Source organism: Vipera ursinii, assembly GCF_947247035.1.
Source record: "Vipera ursinii genome assembly, chromosome: 2".
Taxonomy (NCBI): Eukaryota; Metazoa; Chordata; class Lepidosauria; order Squamata; family Viperidae; genus Vipera; species Vipera ursinii.
Window position 1 is genome coordinate 202,411,389 of NC_139513.1, and position 19,862 is coordinate 202,431,250.

General features: G+C 39.9%; 1 protein-coding gene across 3 annotated transcripts in view; it reads right to left on the bottom strand.

Moving 5' to 3' along the window:
- PSD3 (pleckstrin and Sec7 domain containing 3) overlaps positions 1 to 19,862 on the bottom strand; it is a 157,377-nt gene that overhangs the window by 15,904 nt on the left and 121,611 nt on the right. For all 3 annotated transcript variants that reach the window (XM_083352860.1, XM_083352861.1, XM_083352862.1), the window contains 2 exons: positions 9,414 to 9,607; positions 8,017 to 8,087 (listed from right to left, as the gene is read on the bottom strand). In XM_083352860.1, coding sequence (XP_083208986.1) covers positions 8,017 to 8,087; positions 9,414 to 9,607 — 265 coding nt within the window. The remainder of the gene's footprint in view (positions 1 to 8,016; positions 8,088 to 9,413; positions 9,608 to 19,862) is intronic.

A 19,862-nucleotide genomic window follows, 5' to 3' on the forward strand; every position in this document is an offset into this window, starting at 1 on the left:
ATACACATTTATCTTGAATTCTCACTGAATGTAGGGGGACTATTTCAAAGCAAGCAGGCATCTGATTATGCTTAAAAAAACAACAACCAGAAAATGTATGCATGTCTCTCTTACGCACAAAACAAAAAGCATTTTGAATGCAGTTAAGTATCACTGCCAACATTTGCTCTAAATTTTCAGACAGACGAAAGAGACATCACTCCATTTCTCTTGTTTGGCAAGATGAAGAATATTTCATACGCCCAAGGAATAATAAAAAATCCCTATTCCAGGGATTACTCAGCCAAATCTTGTGATCAAAATGCAGACTGGAGGGCAGGAACTTTTGAGATGAAGACACAGGCTCCATTTTCAAGGATTGCCAGAGGATACTACAGAATAGCACAGCTTGGAGCACAGTTGAGAAAAGGATCAACATTTTGTTCCCTGCATTTATTTATTTTTTTGCACTTCTGCCAGAAATTCCTGCAAAATGCATTTCATATTGTATAGATAGATAGATAGATAGATAGATAGATAGATAGATAGATAGATAGATAGATAGATAGATATAGATAGATAGATACATACATACATACATATAGTTATAGTTATAGATAGATATAGATATATAATTATACAATATGAAATGCATTTTGCAGGAACTTCTGGTATTGCCCCTAGAGTTGAATCCTGGGCCTGAAGCTATAAATTCCATTACATTTTAATCAAAGGGTGATGTACATTTGGATGGGTATGAAAATCAATTCCAAGTTCCAAAAAAAAAATTAAAATTGAGCTAGCCCACATTGTAATGTTTCAGCTCTTTTATGGATTTGGTATATCCTCCTCCCAAGTTTTATCTGTACGTATATAAGAATGTGTCATAAAAGGGACAAACCACATTACAGAAATATCTCATTGATCTGATCTCTATAGCATTGTCTAGACCAGTCCTTTGTCATCACTAGCAACTTTTTAAATGTATGGACTGCATGCTGGCTGGGGAATTCTGGGACTGAAGCCCACCCATGTTAAAAGTTACCAAGATTGAGCAATGTTGATTTAGACATATTAAGTACTGTATCTTCCAAATGTGTGAAACTCGAAGTCCTATTATCACCAATTTGTGCAACCCATAATCCAACACATATGGAAGGCAAAAGGCTGTTTTTGTAAAAAAAACCAAACTATTATCTCAAGAATTCAAAACTTATTACTGTCACTCTATGAAGTCCACTACTGTTTGTTTTTTATTACATTTCAGCTTGCTAAGAAGAGAGAGTGAAACCTGGGCCCCTAGGTGTTCACGAGGGAGGTAATAAATTATTGGCTTTTGAATCATTTTTAAAAATATTTCATAGTGTTTTGCAGGCCAGCTTAAATAAATTAAGACTGAGGTTCTCAGCTTGCTTTTCGCCAATTTTTTTTCCAGAAGTAGTTTCTTTTTATTTCTCTCTTCCCATATACGAAGGTATTATAAAATGAAATAGACTGCACAGGGGAGACGTTGTCAACAGAGGATCTACACTAAATAATACTGAAGGCAGGTTTCACATGCTGGAGGGTATTCTTCTTACTAAGATTTACAATGAATGATTCTATTCAAATATAAATAGTACCTACTAAGATGGCTCAGATGATCCATCATACTTAATGCTACTCCATATGAAAGTGGGAGGAAGCCAAAGGGGCCATGAACTATCAACCTAGGGGGAAAAAAAGCCTAGGCATGCAATAATTTTAAAAAATTACAGGAAACAGGAAAGATTTGTAAAAGGAAAAAATGATTTGAATTTTTCCTAAAGAGTTCATTGTTGTTGTTGTTGTTGTTAGTTAGTTGCGAAGTCGTGTCCGACCCATCGCGACCCTATGGACAATGTTCCTCCAGGCCTTCCTGTCCTCTACCATCTTCTGGAGTCCATTTAAGCTCACGCCTACTGCTTCAGTGACTCCATCCAGCCACCTCATTCTCTGTCATCCCCTTCTTCTATTGCCCTCAATCTTTCCCAGCATTAGGCTCTTCTCCAGGGAGTCCTTCCTTCTCATTAGGTGGCCAAAGTATTTGAGTTTTAGCTTCAGGATCTGGCCTTCTAAAGAGCAGTCAAGGTTGATCTCCTCTAGGACTGACCGGTTTGATCGCCTTGCGGTCCAAGGAACTCGCAGGAGTCTTCTCCAGCACCATAGTTCAAAGGCTTCAATTCTTTGGCACTCAGCCTTTCTTATGGTCTCAACTTTCACTGCCATACATTGCAACTGGGAAGACCATAGCCTTGACTATACGCACTTTTGTTGACAAGGTGATGTCTCTGCTTTTTAGTGTGCTGTCTAGATTTGCCATGGCTTTCCTCCCAAGGAGCAAGCGTCTTTTAATTTCTTGGCTACAGTCCATTAGGATAAAGTAATAATATTTGCTGAACCTGACTTTCCTAAGTACATCTTTTATTTTGGCAGCAGATTTGACTAAATGTGCATTGCACTGCACTTCATCTTGAAAGCACTAATTATAAAACAATAAGGTAAGTTTCCATAGATAATGCATCGTTTTCTCAAAATATAGCAAATGCATGTGAGATTCTCTCATTAGCTCAGATGACACAAGATGACCCTATACTTCTGTATGTGTGTGCTTGTACACATAATATATATGCATATATGCATGTATGCATCTTGATATCAGAAAGTCAAACTGTAGCAATGATGAATGTTTAGCAACTCTAATCTTACCTATGAAATTCCACATAAAGTTTTTAAACAAAGAATTTAACTTGACAAAATAGTTAAGGGAAATAAGTTTTAGTAGTTCTTTCAATGTGTGCACAATGTGTAGGCCAAGATTAATTTTAAGTCTGATCTTGTCCCATTGTACCCTTCATATTAACCTTCACTATTGAACGGAATAAATGGGAGTTCTAAATATTTAATTGATTTGGCACTGAAACTCAGGGACCATTAACTACAGATCTGTAACATATTGACTCTCCTACAAAGAGGATTTCAGACTGATCACAGATAAGATGGTCAAGAGGAATGGGGACCGGTGTTTCTCCAGATTATGCTGTATAACATCATCTAGCATCATATATCATTAGCTATTTGGCTAGCTGAAAACTCTAGTTCAGAAAAATCCGACAGGCTGAAAAGTTCCCAGACTTGTCCCTCACACACAGCTTTCCACAAACCTTATTGCATGGCATTTCAGGGTTGTGGTTTTTCACTTAAAAAAACAGTGGTCCCAAAGCTCTTCAGCTTATTGACCCCTTCATGAAATTTCATATTCTTCATCAAGCCAGAAACATTATATGAAAATAACTCATAAATATGACTATAACTAAACAGTGCTATGAATTATAACGACAATGACGAGAGAATTCAAGGCTGCTCTCACTGGTGGCTGACCAACCAATCCTGGGTAATACTGTCTCCACCACTCGCTACCTCATCTTCAGGATTAGGGATTGGTGTGGAGTCAAAGACCCAAAGATTAATTGATCCCAAACAACTTTCTATAATATATTGACCTCCAACCATTTATCAATCCTTTGGATAATCCCATTGACTCTTGGGGGTCAATTTTGACCATTTTGGGGGTCCCTGAACTAGATCAGTGGAATTAGTTTTTACAAGAAATACTAATATTCCCAAGCACATCCTCACTAACATCACTCTGATGGAAAGAAACTGGCCTGAACATACACCTGCTCTACTCACTGTAACCTAAATTGGATGCCATGGTTTACTTCCATCCTTCCCATTCATTGTAGCTATTTCCATGGAAAGGTTCCAATCATTAAAAATCAAGGCTATTTCTATTAGTTTCCTAGATAAGCAAGACTATTTATATACACTAGTGAAGGAATAGAATATTGGAAGCCAGCTTTTTGATATGTTACCTATCTCATGTATCTCTGTGTTTCTTCCATTTCTGAACTATCCTACTGAAGAAATGCATATTCTTGTCCTGTTTTACATTTTTCTCCTATGCCATTTAAAATTTCTAGAATTGACAAATGGAAGGCAGACAGATAGTGTGTTCCAACAAGCAAGGAGCCAAGCCATTCCTTGTCTGACAAGCAGGTTGCAGAATCTAGTGCACAATAGTAAGTTGTATTTAATCACCCCATTTAAGAGCCTTTCCATTCCTCAATTCCCCCATTTTTAGGGGGAAACGTTTGCTCCATGTTCACTGTTGGCTTCACACATACCATCTCTCTCTCTCTTTGCTGATTTTAAAAGCATTTCTGATGACCAGTTATAAAGCTGTTGTATCCTCCTTTCTTTTTCCAGCTTCTCCATTTTCTGATTTTTCCCAGGTAAAAAAATGAATTTAAAAGCAAACTTTGTGACATTCCAAATGGCATCTGAAGACCATTTTGTATCCTTTTCTTCAACACATTTTTCTTTTTCAGCAAGATATTTTCTTCCAGGAAGAAGGGTATATTAGAATCATTGTTTTTCAAGATGCTACAATTAATCATCTTTTGACTTTAATCTCTAAGGGGAGAGCACTAGATATCACTCATACTATCTTAAAAAGTTTAGAATGAAGGAAGCATCCAGAAGCAAGTGGAACCAAGGTCACGGAACAAATTCAGGACAATGCAATATTCTTGTTGATATATTATATTGTAAGCAGAGTTGTAGCTAGATAAGTTTGCTAATGAGAGATTTTTCTGCATTACTATCAAAGAAATCTATAGCTAAATAAGCTTCTGTTACTGGGAGGAGAAACACAAATTGCTATTTTATGAGTCCTCTTAGGTTATCTGTGCTAAAATAAAGCTTCACATCCTAGGTGTTTTAATTGTTTCAATTAAAGAGTGTAAGTTTAATCTTATGTTAATGTCTCACAAAAGGATGCTAATGTAACACAAATGTGTTTAATAGCCATCCACTTTTAAAAAAACCATACTTCTCCATAAAGGGGGGAAAAAATCCACATTAAGTTTCAGGTTCAACAGAATTTAAGGAAAGTGAGATGGACACCAGTCTTCCTATACTTAAAAAAAAAAAGAAACAGCTTTTTCTGAGTGTCATTCTCAAAAATTTAATCTATTACTCACAATGTACTACCTGGAGTACTGTAGACAGTATCCCTCAAAAGATGCTGTGAAAAGTAGTATGCCTGACAATGCTAGCAGAGTGTGAAGGAGACTTCCCTCAACTTTCCCCAAGCTCTAGTGCAAGATATTGACAAGTGACTTGACATGTGAATTTGGGAATCCTTGAATCAGAGTTGATAAAATCGGTCTCAAGGGGAGAACTACAGAAGCGGAACATTCAAATATAAACATTTTGTACAACAGTGGAAACTGTCTGCAGGTAAGAGATGACAACTGTACCATGAAAACATTATCTAAGAATCTGCTACTGACAACCAGTTTGTTTTTAAAACCACTGCTTCTATACAGCACCTCTTCCTATGGCAAAGATCACCCTAATGAAATCTCAGTCATACTTGGCGGATTCTACCATTCCCCATATTGTCTGAAACAGGAAGCAAAAATGCTTGGAAAGGCTGTTCCCTAGTTCATTGCCCATGGCTGGAAACCCTACCTTAAAGACAGATTATCGTTAATATAAATACATTATATAAATATAAATAAAAGTAACCAATTTATAAAGTGTAAGCTGCTTTTCAAGAAGAATAAAGAAGTCAAACAACAATTGAGGAATCATGAGAAAAATCTGGCATCTTTTAAAATTCTAGATGATTTTTTTTTCAAAGTTTCACGTGCCCTTAAAAATAAATCAAGCTTAACAGCAAAAAAATAATATTTTTTTTTAAAAAACTGCACTATTTGAAAAACAGCGTTTGCAATGCTTGACTTTGGAATTAGCTAAGACATAACGTCAGCAACATAATTCATAGCCCACACTCTCTGTCTCTTAAAAAAAGGCTGTCATTGCTGTGAACACTGGAATAAAAAAAATAAAGCGAAAGATTAATATCATCTGGCCATTTTTAATTTACAAACAGAATAAGATTATCTTCTAAAGTGAAGAGATATTTTCTATATACTTCAATCTCTACATTAGTCTTTGTATATTTTCTTCGGAACAGAAACATTTGGCATTTGTTCATGAAACTATTTTTTTTTTAATTTTCAATCATCATCTTTATATATACACATACATACAATTTTTTTTTTCAAATTAATACCAGTCGAACTGTTGTAATTTTAGAGAATCCTGGAACTATTATTGAATGAGATGTTGTAATGATAGAAATATAGGACCTCTCACAGATCTATAATTCTAAAATTCCAATGAAAAGGATGCTGTTGTCTGAGAGTTTTTATAATACTCATGGTTGATTTTGCTCTTGAAAAAAAAGCAAAGAAACAATTCTAATATAAACCTTGATGATCAATTACCTTTATTTAACCAATTATTAGAGAAATAGTGTTTTGAAGATGATCAGAAAGGATGTCATCCTTATAAGACTGACTTCCATGTAAATGTCTATAAGAAAACAGTCTTCTGACAATTTAGGCCAACTCTAACCATTTCTAGCCAATATTGTTAATGGTAACCCCAAATTATTGTTTTTAATGTAATTTATTTATTGTATTTGGGCACTATGGTTTAATCTGTTTTTAATTTTTGTATTTTGTATTTTGGTATTTTGGTATTTATCGCCCTGTTCACCGCCCTGAGTCCTTCGGGAGAAGGGCGGTATACAAATTAAATTAAATAAATAAATAAAATAAAATAAATATCTGAAGGACATCAAACTATCCGTTCAATTGTTTCCAATTGCTGCCTTAATAAATAACATGGAAGGATAAAGCTTGGGAAAGTCTATTTGGTGATTATTCTTGTAGTGATCTTAAGGCAGTGTTTTTCAACCTTTTTTGGGCAAAGGCACACTTGTTTCATGAAAAAAATCACGAGGCACTCCACCATTGGAAAATGTTAAAAAATTTAACTCTGTGCCTATATTGACTATATATAAAGTAATTCTCTTGAATAGGAATCAAATAAACACAAAGAAAGTATTTTATAATTACTTTTCAATTTTTCCCACGGCACACCAGGCAACATCTCGCGGCACACTAGTGTGCCGCGGAACAGTGGTTGAAAAACACTGTCTTAAGGAACACAAGATGCAGAACACGTACAATCAAGGTAACCTTATTAAGATCAACCAATCCACAAGTAGATAAGTGACAGATCATTGCACAACATCACCTCAGTAGAGAAATATATAGCACGTTTGAGTGTTTCAAGGAAGCAAGAGAAGATGAATTATGGAGAGTGTGATTTCCACCATCTCTGCTTTTCTAAGCTGTAGAAAAACTGCACGTTTCCCCAGTATGATGACAGAATATATAACTCCTAAGTTTGGAAGAGGAAATGTATTCTGCTTCGGGCTTTAGGAAGGGGAAAAAAAATCCAAAGTATATATGCTCTTGAAACAGCCCATAGCAATTCATTAATATCCAAAATTTATTTATTAATTTATTAAATTTCTATCCTGCCCATCTCACTGATATGACATCTCTGGGTGGGTTTACAATATGATAAAAAAGTAAAAAAAAGTATTATAAAACAAATAAAATTGGAAAAATCAAGCAGCAAAGCTAAAACCCAAAATGGTGGCTGGTCTGAAGGTGGGGATCTTCTCTCTACCTCATCAGCCATCCCCAAGCTAGTGCACCCCTACTGTGGCCCCAGGTCAGTTGGCAGAGCCAAGTTTTTCAGGTCCTTCCAGAAGGGCAGGAGTGTGGGGGCAGACCTCATCTTCATGGGAAAATATTCCAGAAACCAGAGGCGGCAGCAGAAAAGGGTCTTCTCCTGAACCCTACCAGCTAAAATTCTTTGACAGATGGGATAACAAATGGGCCGCTTCTGCTGGAATGAGGATGGTGGGCTAGTCCCATGGGGATGAGACGGTTCGTCAGATAGACCATATTGTCCTGACTTGTCTTGTAGTCATGGTGCGTTCATTACTCAACCAAGCAACTCTAAGAAAGACAAACAAAAGGGCTTCTGCCTTTTAACCAAAAAGAGTTGAAAGAAACAAAGGTTTACCTTCTGCAAATAAAGCACAGTTCCTTTAAGGACAGCATAAAAGGTTTTCCATCCTCTCTTTCCTCGTGGAGCTAGGAAAGCAACACACACACACAAAAACAAATTCTGTTTAAAATATGGTAGCTGTAATATATGTGCTCTTTTGGTTGCAAAACCCTCCTCAGCCACCCCCACCCCCCTTTCTTCTAAAAACTAAGTTTTGATTTAAAAAAAACAATAAGAAAAAAAGATTATAAAAAGAGAAAGCCAAAAGTGAAGAAAAAAGCAAGAAAATGTTATTAAAAATCATAACAAAGTTGTTGGTGTTTTTTTTAAAGAGTATTGTAGGAGAAGGGTAGTCCAAAGAAGCAGCAGTGCACAATAGGGACTTGATATCTGTCCCTTCCAGAAAGAAAAATTCTTAGTATTCTTTTTCTCTCCCCTCTTTTTCTTGTATTTACCAGCCCTATATTCCTTGGAGCTGCCTGCGACAAAAGGAACACACCTCAAGTGGTGGCCGTGCATTGAAACGTGTAAGAAATGAAAACACTAGAAAAGCTTTTCAGCCTATTTCAGGACTTGGGGGGGGGGTTGGGGGGGAAGGGCGGGAAGGAAGAATTGGCTCTTGGTCCAGTCCCAGTTTTCTCAGCAAGATTTCAGAAGTGGTTTGCCATTCCTAGGATTGAGAGAGAATAATGGCCAAGGTCACTCAGCCTGGCTTTGTGCCTAAGGAGAGAATTGGAACTCCTTGGATTCAAGCCAAATGCCCTAAATCAGGGGTCTCCAACCTCCGGGCCGTGGCCCATTTGGAATCGGGCCACAAACGCGGCTCCACTTGTACCTGCGAGGGCGCATGCCGGCCGCTCTCACGGAACCATCCCCCTCTTCTTTCCCCTCCCCGGTCCACCGCTCCATTAAGGTTGGGGACGGCCTGCCTTAACCACTACACCAAACTGGCTCTCCCGGGCTTGAACTAAGAAGAGGTTAAGCAAGAGAGCCATCTCATCCTTCGACCTCCATCGCAGAGAAGCCTTCCCGCGTATCTGTGGCAAAAGTGAAATGACTGAAGGGGAACAGCAAAGCTTAGCAAAGGGGGAAAGAAGATTGCAGCTGCGGGCTAATTCCCCTTCCATCTCTTGGAGCAATTCTCAGAGGGGCTGAAGGAGCTGCTGTTTCTCTCCTTAACCTTCCTAAACATTTGCACAAGGCATTTTCTTAGCTTTCCCCTCTGGGCTGCCGGATTCCCAGCTACTCTTCTAGTAGCACCTTTTATTTACATTCCCAGTAGCCAGCGAACATGCATATACAATTGCACAGATTCAAGTTTCTGTATTTACCACTTCCCTCCCTCCCCCAGTCAGCTCTTTTTTTTTCTTTCCCCTTTTTGCAAAGAGCAGCTCCCCCTGGAAAGCACTCACTCTTCTTTCCATCCATATCAGCATGGATTTTACGTGCCAGGAATCCGGTTTTGTACACAGCAGCATTGGGATCGTGAGGAATGTCCAGGAAGGGGTTATTGGAATTGCCGATGCGACTGACCGACTTGGACTGGTTTCCGTTATCCTTCTCATCAGTACCATCAGAAGGGGATTTTTTCTTCTCTTCGTCATCTCTAAAGCAAATTCAAACATAAACCCCACATTCAGTCATGCACATTTTACTTCGCTAATCAGATTAAGCCAAGGTGCATATTTTGTTATCGTCGCCTTTATTGACTGAGTAGCTGGGAAGCTTGATTTCACGCTAGGACCTGTGCTTCTAAAATGAGCAGAGGCATTTCATGTACACCTTATATTAAACCGCAAGAAATCTCATTAGTTCCAGTGGGAAGGCTTAGATGTATCTTTGGGGATAGGAATTGGGGTGGGAAGCTTGGTAGACCAGACGTGGTAGGATTACCACATTCAGCAACCAGGTGGTTTGTGTTGAGGCCTTGTGCATGTTAATGTGCTATTTCAAGAGTTTTATATTTTAAATGACAGCGGGTGGGATGGGGACCTTGCAGTTCCTGATTTTCTGGCAAGAGCAGCTTGCAACAGCTGGACATTGTTGATCAAAGTTCAAAAACACTTGGCAAAGACTCTTGTAATTGAGCCCTGGAGCTTCAATGTACGGAAAATTGCCCTCCTGCCCAGTGGATAAACTGTTCTGACCGATTGTACCCCAGAGCCCTTCAGCCTTTCCTCTTGTCCCCTTTGTCTTATAGTCAGTAACAATTAAATAGTCAGCCCTTCGATTTAGACTAGATCAGAAAACAGACTCCACAGGACTAGAGCTATATTTTATTGAGATAGGCCTTAGTAACAGAATCGTGCAAGCCTGCCCATCTCTCCCCTTCCTTCCCCTTCTGCTCCAGGACATTGGTGTGTGTGTGTGTGTGTGTGTGTGTGTGTGTGATGTCTGAGACTTTATAATACTCTCCCGTCTCTCTAAACATAACATATTCCTTCTGCACCTGAAGGCTTTTGAATTCCTTCTCCATGGTCATCTCTCTGACTTCCTACACAAGTGCCTTAGTTCGGTGGTTCTCAGCCTTTTCTTTACCACAACCCTCTTTAAATAACTATTTGGCCACGGACCGTGGCCACGGACCTCCAAGACTTGATTCAAGATTTAAATCATAACATTTCTTTAAGCCTTCGTGGACCCCCTGTGAGGACATCGCGGCCCCCTAGGGGTCTGTGGATCACAGGTTGAGAACCCTTGCCTTAGTTCATATTTACCGTTACTTACCGTTTCTTGGAAGGCAACTTCCTCTGATTCAAAGTTTGGCTATTGCTCCATTTTGCTCCACATACCCTGCATATACTAGAATCCATTAAGGCCACACGGTTTAATCCAATAAGAAGCAACCAGATATTTCTCAGCCCTTATACTCAGGAACCCGTAATCAGCAGATGATGGAGCAAGCCTCTCCAACTTAATGCCCTCCATATTCAGTGAGACTACAATCCAAGCGTCTAGCGTGCTAGATCTCAAAATCTAGATCCAGCTAGGTCCCACAAACTAGCATACTATAATCCCTGCACAACTAGTGGCACCAGGATGAAAGAATGTGGTACAGATTGAAATGGGGAAATTGTACACTTGTTCTGCCTCTGAACTATGACTCCCCTCCGTGCACCCTGTCCCATTATCAGATGCACGCTGCTACCACTGCATACAGCTTTGACGCAGCTGTACAAAGCAAGACTGGCACTTTCTCCTTTCCTCTCCGCTGTAATCTGTCACAGTCCAGGCATGAATTAATGGAGTTGGTCTCTGCTTTATTTTTGGAACCTACCCTCGGATACAGATTATCTGTCAGGATCCTCAGATGGAAGCGTTCTAAATCAACACTCTGCCGTGCAGTAATTCCTCTGCACCCTAACTTTTCTTTCAAAACTGAAAACAAGGAGCACCTACTTACTTCAAATGCCTCCCTAAGTAACACCAGCTGCCTGCAATTAGTGCAGGTTCGCATCCCACCAGGCTCCAGGTTGACTCAGCCTTCCATCCTTCCGAGGTAGGTAAAATGAGGACCCAGATTGTTGGGGGCAATTAAGCTGACTTTGTAATAATGCCGCTTGGGGTGTGTGTGAAAGCCCTAATAAGCAGGCATATACATAGAATGAAGGCTACAGCTAAGCTTGTAAGCCGCCCTGAGTCTTTGGAGAAGGGCGGGATATAAATGGAATTAAAATAAAAATTTAAAAAAAATAATCAAGAAAGGCAGTTTTGTTCTTTAAATGTTAAAATGTCCATAAATTATGCAGAGCAGAAAGCAACCGGGCTTTTTTTTTCCCCTTGAAGACATTTCGCTCCTTGTTCAAGAAGCTTCTTCAGTTTTGACTAAAGCTTCTTGGATGAGAAGAGAAACGCCTTCAAGGAAAAGCAAAGTTTGGTTGCCTTTTTGAAAAAGCCCCTTTGGGACAACCATGACCTGGATGACTGAAAATCTTCACAGACATGCCTTCACAGACATGAACCAAATAATTTTATGAGTTTACAGCATACCTATACAATGTCCTCCATGGCTTTCCGTGGAAATCTTCGGATACGGCTTAAATTTAAGTCCCCCCTCAAGGAACCTACAAAATTCATTGATAGGCCAACTACAGTAATACTAAACTAGCAGGAAAGTGGCTCCTTCCATTATTCACAATTGCTGTTCTACAAGGGAGAACCAGAAAAAAGCTCTGCGGTGAGATTTGCTTGTTACTAAGATGCATTTAGGTGATTGCCAAATATTATCTGTCATCTTCTACTGGCTATCCAGCATAATATGCCCTGTTTTCTGTCCTAGCATAGTTTATCCTACAATGGTTTCCTGGTTTCTTTGCTTTTTCTGATAATTCAGACAAAGATTTCTCACATATTACAGTTTTCTTCTTAATGTTTTTTCCTGCAAGTTTTCCTGCTTTTTTAAAAATATCCACCGAGTGTTAATTCATTGGTTGTAACCATAATTGATCGACTGGCTTGTCGCCTGAACCTGACATTGTGGCCCAAGAGACAATGACCGGCCTCAAATCACCTTGCTTCCATGCCTAAAATGGGACTAGATCTCACAATCTCCTGTTCTCTAGTCTGGTGCCTTAACCACTAGATCAAACTGGCTCACCGTATAACATCACCAGTGTCCAAAAATAGCTGAGGCTCTGCTAGATGGTGTTAGGATGAACCAAAGAATGCTTGTCCTTAATAAACTAATAAACTTCTTGGAAGTGCCACTCAGCTTTATCAGCCAATAGAGAGGAAGTGGGGGGTGGGGGTGGAAACCACTACTGCAAAAAGTGACATTAAATACCAAGGTAAGTCTGGGCTCAGTCATCAAAGTATGCCAGCTAATTTCAATAGCAGAGAAATGCCGCATTCTCAAGAGCTTCAGGTGATACTGGCAGTTGGATTATGTGATCAATAGTCATCCGTATCTAAATAGCAATGTAACTGTATCCCCCCTCTATATTTATCACTATTTATGTTTATAAATGACATCAGTAATGATTCTGGGCAGCATACAAATTGAAGCAACGTTGATTATAGTAAAACGCCCAAAGGAGATGAAAACTCAAGAACTAGATCTTTAATAAAACATCCCTCCAGGGCAGATAATAGGCATTACAGGTAGTCCTCGACTTACAGCCATTTGTTTAGTGACTGGAGTTACTGTGGCGCTGGAAAAAAAATGACCTGTAACTGTTTATCACACTGGCCACGTGATCAAGTGACCCGGGGTCATGGGATCACCTTTGGCGAGCTTCTAACAAGCAAAAGTCAATGGGGGAAGCCAGATTCACTTTACAGCTGTCACGTTAACGTAACAACTACGTTGATTCACTTAACACCTATGGCAGGAAAGGTGGTAAAACGGGGCAAAACTCACTCAACAACTGTCTTGCTAAGCGAGGGAAATTTGTAGCTCACTTGTGGTCGTTAGCCAAGGACTCCCTGTAAATAAATGTCAGAGGTTCCCTCTCCTTAAGTGCTGGATTAGGGTTTGGGCCTCAATTGTGGTCATAAAGTCAAGGACTACCTACATATCTACATAGCCTTGGTGGAGCAGTGGGCTAATGCCTCCCTAAGTAACGCCAGCTGCCTGCAATTAGTGCAGGTTCGCATCCCACCAGGCTCAAGGTTGACTCAGCCTTCCATCCTTCCGAGGTAGGTAAAATGAGGACCCAGATTGTTGGGGGCAATAAGCTGACTTTGTCATAATGCCGCTTGGGGGTGTGTGTGTGAAAGCCCTAATAAGCAGGCATATACATTGAATGAAGGCTACTGCTAAGCTTGTAAGCCGCCCTTAGTCTTTGGAGAAGGGCGGGATATAAATGGAATTAAAATAAATAAAATAAATACATATCAGAAGGCACTGTTTTAACGCAGAGGCCTGGAGCATGCCTACTCCACCAGTACTTAGAAACAATGGGAAAAGGACAGTCAGTCACATAATAATCAAACCCTATGCCGGGAATGTTTTTATAGATTACAATCAGCATGTTGAGTTGCACCCAGTGACTGGATGAAAGCTATCTAGGACTGTTGGTCCAGTGATACATTCACCCAAGGATATATTCACCACCACATGAACTCAGTCATATGTCCCCTTCAGACAACCTTAACTTAACTAGGAAAGACATGAATCTAAGCACAGATGGCTGGATTAACAATCATGAAGATTCTGTCCACTTCCTCAGGAACTAGAAAGTCAAATGTTTCACAGGTAACAAAACAAGTGAATGTCTTAATCAGCTCACATGGAGTCCCTCATTCAGAATTTTACTCTGAGAGGATCCAAGTGACTTTATATGACACATCCTAGAATATTCACACGGTGGCCTTGAAGATATTTCAGTGACTCCTGCCTCCTGGATAAATTAATTTAAATTAGGCTATCGCAGATGCAGTAAGAGTGGACAATTGCTTTATTGTGAGAATGTCACACATGCTTCATATGAACTTGTACAAAAATTGGATAATTCACTCTTCATTGTCCTCCAATAGTACTCTACACATCTCTTCTGTTGTTTCATTTTTCACAGCTCCTTGGAAAACAAGAAGTCCCCTGGGATTGACAAGTGGGGAGAAGGAGCATCCAAACCAAAGTGCCTGCTACCCACCTATTCTAGGTGGCAACTAAAACCCCTAAGCTCCCGACAGAACACATCTTGGACCATTATATGGGCCAATATAGTTAACCCATAAGTCAGTTGAAAAGCAATCATACTTTCCATGCTAAGGTCTTACAATACTTATTCCAAGGGGCCTTAGGATAGGATCTATGGTGGCTACAATCTTTTGAACTACTCCAGACTCAACGCTACCCTAGTGTAATTAAAATTGCTAAGCCTCCCTATCTTCATTGCTGTTGTGATTCAGCGTCACCCTGTGGTTCCAGCAGCTGAGTCGGATGATTCTGAGGAGGAGGAGGAGGGTTTTGGAGAACCTTTGGTGTCAGAGGGAGGTTCTGATGCACTGCAGGACTCTCAGCCTGGCCCCTCCCGTCTTGTTCCTCAGCAGACTCAGCCGTGTGAGCAGGAGGTATTGGAAGAAGATGATCCACAGCTGGCTCTGTTCAGGGATGCTAGGAGCAGGAGGCAATCTAGCAGAGCAGAACACAGAAAGGCAATGAGGCAACTCGGGAGAAGGCAATGAGAAGCCACGCCTTGGGACTACTGATAAAAGGGGAAGGTGTGGGAGGTGCTGGTTGCTGAAGGCAACCGTTTGAAGATCTTCTGCTAGAGTCCTGGTCTGTTATTCTTGTTTAACTCTTGTTTGAACTTTTGGTTTAACTCTTGTTTGAACTCTTTGTAAATAAATTTGGTTGGGTTTTTTCCAGCCTGTTGACTATAAAAAGGGGTTGTCCCTGACATTCAAACAGGGCCGGTCATAGGCTGGAACAGAACAACTGCCAATCCAGCAATGGAAATCGAGCAACTTGGGCAAGGCTCTCACTGAGCAGCAAGAAGGTCAGTACATCAGCAATAAATCTAACGGTTCCTCAGGTCCAATTTCAACCAGAGAGTATCACATCCATGTATCTCTGATGCAATACTTCAGAGAGTTGTTAAGTCTCTTTGCATGACCGCTGCCCAGACTGAGGAAGGTGACCTTGACGGAGATCTGCAAGCTATGTTACCAAAGCAACAAGGGATGAAATGTATGTTAAAATTGATAACAGACAAGACAATATTCAGAAAAGGCTTAGACAGTCATCTCCCTAATTCACTGAACTATGAGAAGGAAGAGGCTCAACACAATCTGACTTTCAGGATTCTGCTAGCCACTCTCAATAAGCATGGTTTTAGCCTTCCTATGGAGTTGATTGCCTAATCTGATTTACCTAGCAGGGCTCACAGTAACAGCTACTCCGAGTCCCCTAGCCTGGCTTCATGGACACATTTCTGAGAATGGAACATCCCTGTCAGGGCCCAGACAGGTTTCTGGATGGGAAACATCCTCACTCTGAGCTCATGCATGTTTGGTTGGCTGCCTCATCCAGATGAGACAGTTTTGTTACAAATTCACCTAACATTTAGCAGCAGCTGGAAGACAGTGACACTGAGGATCTGGAGGCATGACTTAGCCTTAGGGCTAAGCATTGGGGGTTGGAAATGTCAAGTCTGCTTTCCCTGAGGGAGGTCTAGCTCTAAATTCCCTCCACGCACCTTTCACAATTGAGACATTACTGCCTGCTCTCTCTCACCGCCACTGGTCCCCTTTAGTTCCTTTTCTCAGAAGCCAAGTATCGTCCGATAACTAATAGGCCTTAATTCAAACTCTTTGACGACTAGGATCTGTCATAAGAAGCTTCTTTAAAAGCAATAACATTTTTTTAAAAAATAAAACATAATAAATAACTTCTTTTATAATCAGGAGAAATTTGCTATTGAGTAGAAGTGTAAAAGTCTTGGAAAGAGACAAGAGATGGTTATGGTATCCTCAATGAAACCAGCTTCCACCAGGGCAGGAAAATACATGGTGGTATACTTTGAAAGACAATGTTCCAATAACTCAGGGGCTGCCACAAAGAAGAGGGAGTCAAGCTATTCTCCAAAGCACCTGAAGGCAGGACAAGAAGCAACGGATGGAAACTAGTCAAGGAGAGAAGCAACCTAGAACTAAGGAGAAACTTCCTGACTGTTAGAACATTAAATCAGTGGAACAACCTGCCTCCAGAAGCTGTGAATGCTCCAACACTGGAAGTTTTTAAGAAGAGACTGGACAGCCATTTGTCTGAAATGGTAGGGTTTCCTGCCTGAGCAGGGGGTTGGACTAGACCAGGGGTAGGCAAACCTTGGCTCTTTTATGACTCGTGGACGTCAACTCCCAGAATTCCTGAGCCAGCATAGCTGGCTCAGGAATTCTGGGAGTTGAAGTCCTTGAGTCATAAAAGAGCCAAGGTTGCCTACCCCTGTACTAGACTATTATTATTATTATTATTATTATTATTATTATTATTATTATTATTATTATTGTTGTTGTTGTTGTTGTTGTTGTTTTCTTAGTGTGCAATGAAAACTTGCATACGTTACTACAGCAAAAGGCAATCCCATAAAAGCAGCATTATTAATATTAATATTGGCATTTTTCTGTTTCTTTTCTCTTCAAACAAAGACTTCTACCCAGCAGCCATGATTCCCCTCAGCGTGAAAGGAAATCAAGTAACCAGGACGAACAGAGAAAGGATGACGAGTGGTTAAAGTGTGCTGGCAAAAATCTCATCTTGTATTTAACTATGAATATCAACAGGGAATTCCACGGCGAGCCTGCAAAGGTGATTGTGTGATGCTAAGTGATCCAGAATGATCACCCACATTCTTGGGGTTTTGTCCTTTTTATTTATGTTGTTCATTTTATGGTTTTAATTGTGAATATATTGTATGTTGCCCAGAGTCTCATTTCATAACATGGGAGGCTGTATAAAACTACCAAACAAAATAAAATTGTGGGCTTCCCAAATGCGGGCTGAAGTAATGCACACATAAGGCTTCTGCAATGAATTATCTTCAGCGTCAGTTTGTTGTCAAGCTACCCGCCGTTAATCATAAGACAAGCTTCAGACATGAAGGCCAATAGGAAGAAACTTGACCTAAGCCGTGTTTCTTCTACCAGCAGTTCTGACACAATGCTTCGAAGATAAAAGGGAGAAAACTAAGCACGGGTTTATTCATGCCGCCACAGATTAAGTGAGGATTGAATTTCTATCTTTAAGGTAATGTTTCCAACCCAACTCAAAAAGCCTTCCAACCTTACAAGCAGCCTTTCATCACTGACAACTCATTTTGCTTACTAGAATAACAAGTAGGCACCTGGCTTGCAAGAGATAATTTGGTTTGACAACCTATCCTTCTGTTATACATTCAGGAAATTCTGTCCCTTGTTGCATGGACTGAGTATGATGACCAAATGGGCACGTCACCAATTTCTCCTACTTATCAAACATCTTGCACTGTATTAAAACTGAATTTCAATAAAATAACAACAACAACAAGGGAACTGCCAAAGCAACAGACAAACAAAAAGATCAGTTTCTAATTGACAAGTTGATTTTGGAAAACTGCAACAGAAGGAAGACAAACTTGAATGTAGCATGGATTACAAGGAGGCATTCAATTCCCTGCCAGATGATTGGATAATCAAGCGCCTAGAAAGAACAGGAGTCAGTAGAAACATTTGTTTTGTGCAAAGGTGAATGGCACAATGGAAGACACAGTTGCCGGTCAGTGGCGATAGAGTGGAACAGGTTAATAATATCAAGAGAGGAACCTTTTCAAGGAGACTCAGTATCACCATTACTATTTGTCATTGCACTGATTCTTCTGTAAACAATACTGAATAATTCAGCAATATTTTTGATAGCTAGTTAAATACTAGCTATCAAAAATTAAAAAAAAAACATCTGCCAGGCGATCACACCTCCTTTACATCAATGATCTGATGCTGTATGGAAATACAACATCTGAAATAGAATTGCTGCTCAACACTGTCTGTATTCACAGCCAAGCTAGTGCAGTGCAGTTTGGACTGGACAAATGTGCCACACTCAGCATCAAATGGGGAAAAATAATGAAAATTTGAAGATGCTCTGTGGAAACAATATCAAGAGCCTGGATGAGGATGATTACTATAAATACCTGGGCATCCTTTAAGCTGACAACATCAAGCATGCTGAAGTCAAGAAAGTTAGAAGAGAATACATCACGAAAGATTTTAAAAGGTCCAAATTCAGTGTGGGAAATACCACCAAGCCAAATAACAGCTGGGCAATTCCAGTCAGTGGACTGGACTCAAGCAGAACTGAAAACCCTGCTTAGAAAGGCCAATAAAATAATGGCAATGAATCCCCTTCATCCATGCAGTGATGCTGACAGATGCTCCTTACTAAGGAAAACAGGTGAGGGTACATGTATGAAGGACAATGAAGAAAATGCACCGACGATATGAAGGTCTACTGAGTATTGGAGAGACCAAATTGGCGTATTTTACGTTACATGTCTTAACAGCAGCGAGGATTGTATTTGCTCAGCACTGGAAGAATGAAGAAACACCCCTAGACTAAGAGATAACCAAGAAGATACTGGACTGTGCTGAAACGAACAGACTTACACTGAGGATCAAAGAGAAAGAAGATACAGAATATTTTCAAACATGGAATTTATTTTATCAATGGTTGGGAAAAAAGGGGTAGAGACTTAGAGTGTAACTTGTATTATTAAGCAAACAAATTAACCCAGACAACACGTTTATTAAGCACTAATCAAATGTAATAATAGAAAATTAATAACAAAATTGGAAAAAAAAGACAAAGGAAGAATAGAAAGGAGACATAGCAAGGAAAATAGTATATGGCCAGTACATAAAAGAAAAAAGAAAAATACCAGGCAAGACACTTAAACCGCCAGTGGCTAAGAGCAGGAAAATTGAAGAAAGAGGAGCTAATTCTGACTTTACAAGGCCAAGCCTTTAGCACAAATGCATGCAAAGCCAGAATTGAAAAGACAGCAACAGATAGCAAATGCTGCCTCTGCAAAGAAGAAAAAGAAACAGAAGACCATCTCATTTTAGCTACTGCAAGGAGGTTGCCCAGACTGATTACAATCAATGGCGTGACCAAGTAACAACAACGATACATGGAAATATCTGCAAGAAATACCAATTGCCTGGATGCAAAAACTATTTGGCCCATAAAGTGCTCTGGGACTTTAAAATTCAAACAGAGAAGCACCTGTGACATAGCATCCCAGACTTAATTTTTGATGAGAAAGACAAAAGTCTGAGTAGTGGATGTGGAAGTATCTGGAGAGAAGAAGAGAAAGAACTGGAGAAAATTACCAAATACAAAGACCCGCAAACAGAAGTAGAACGGCTTTGGTAAAAGAAAACAA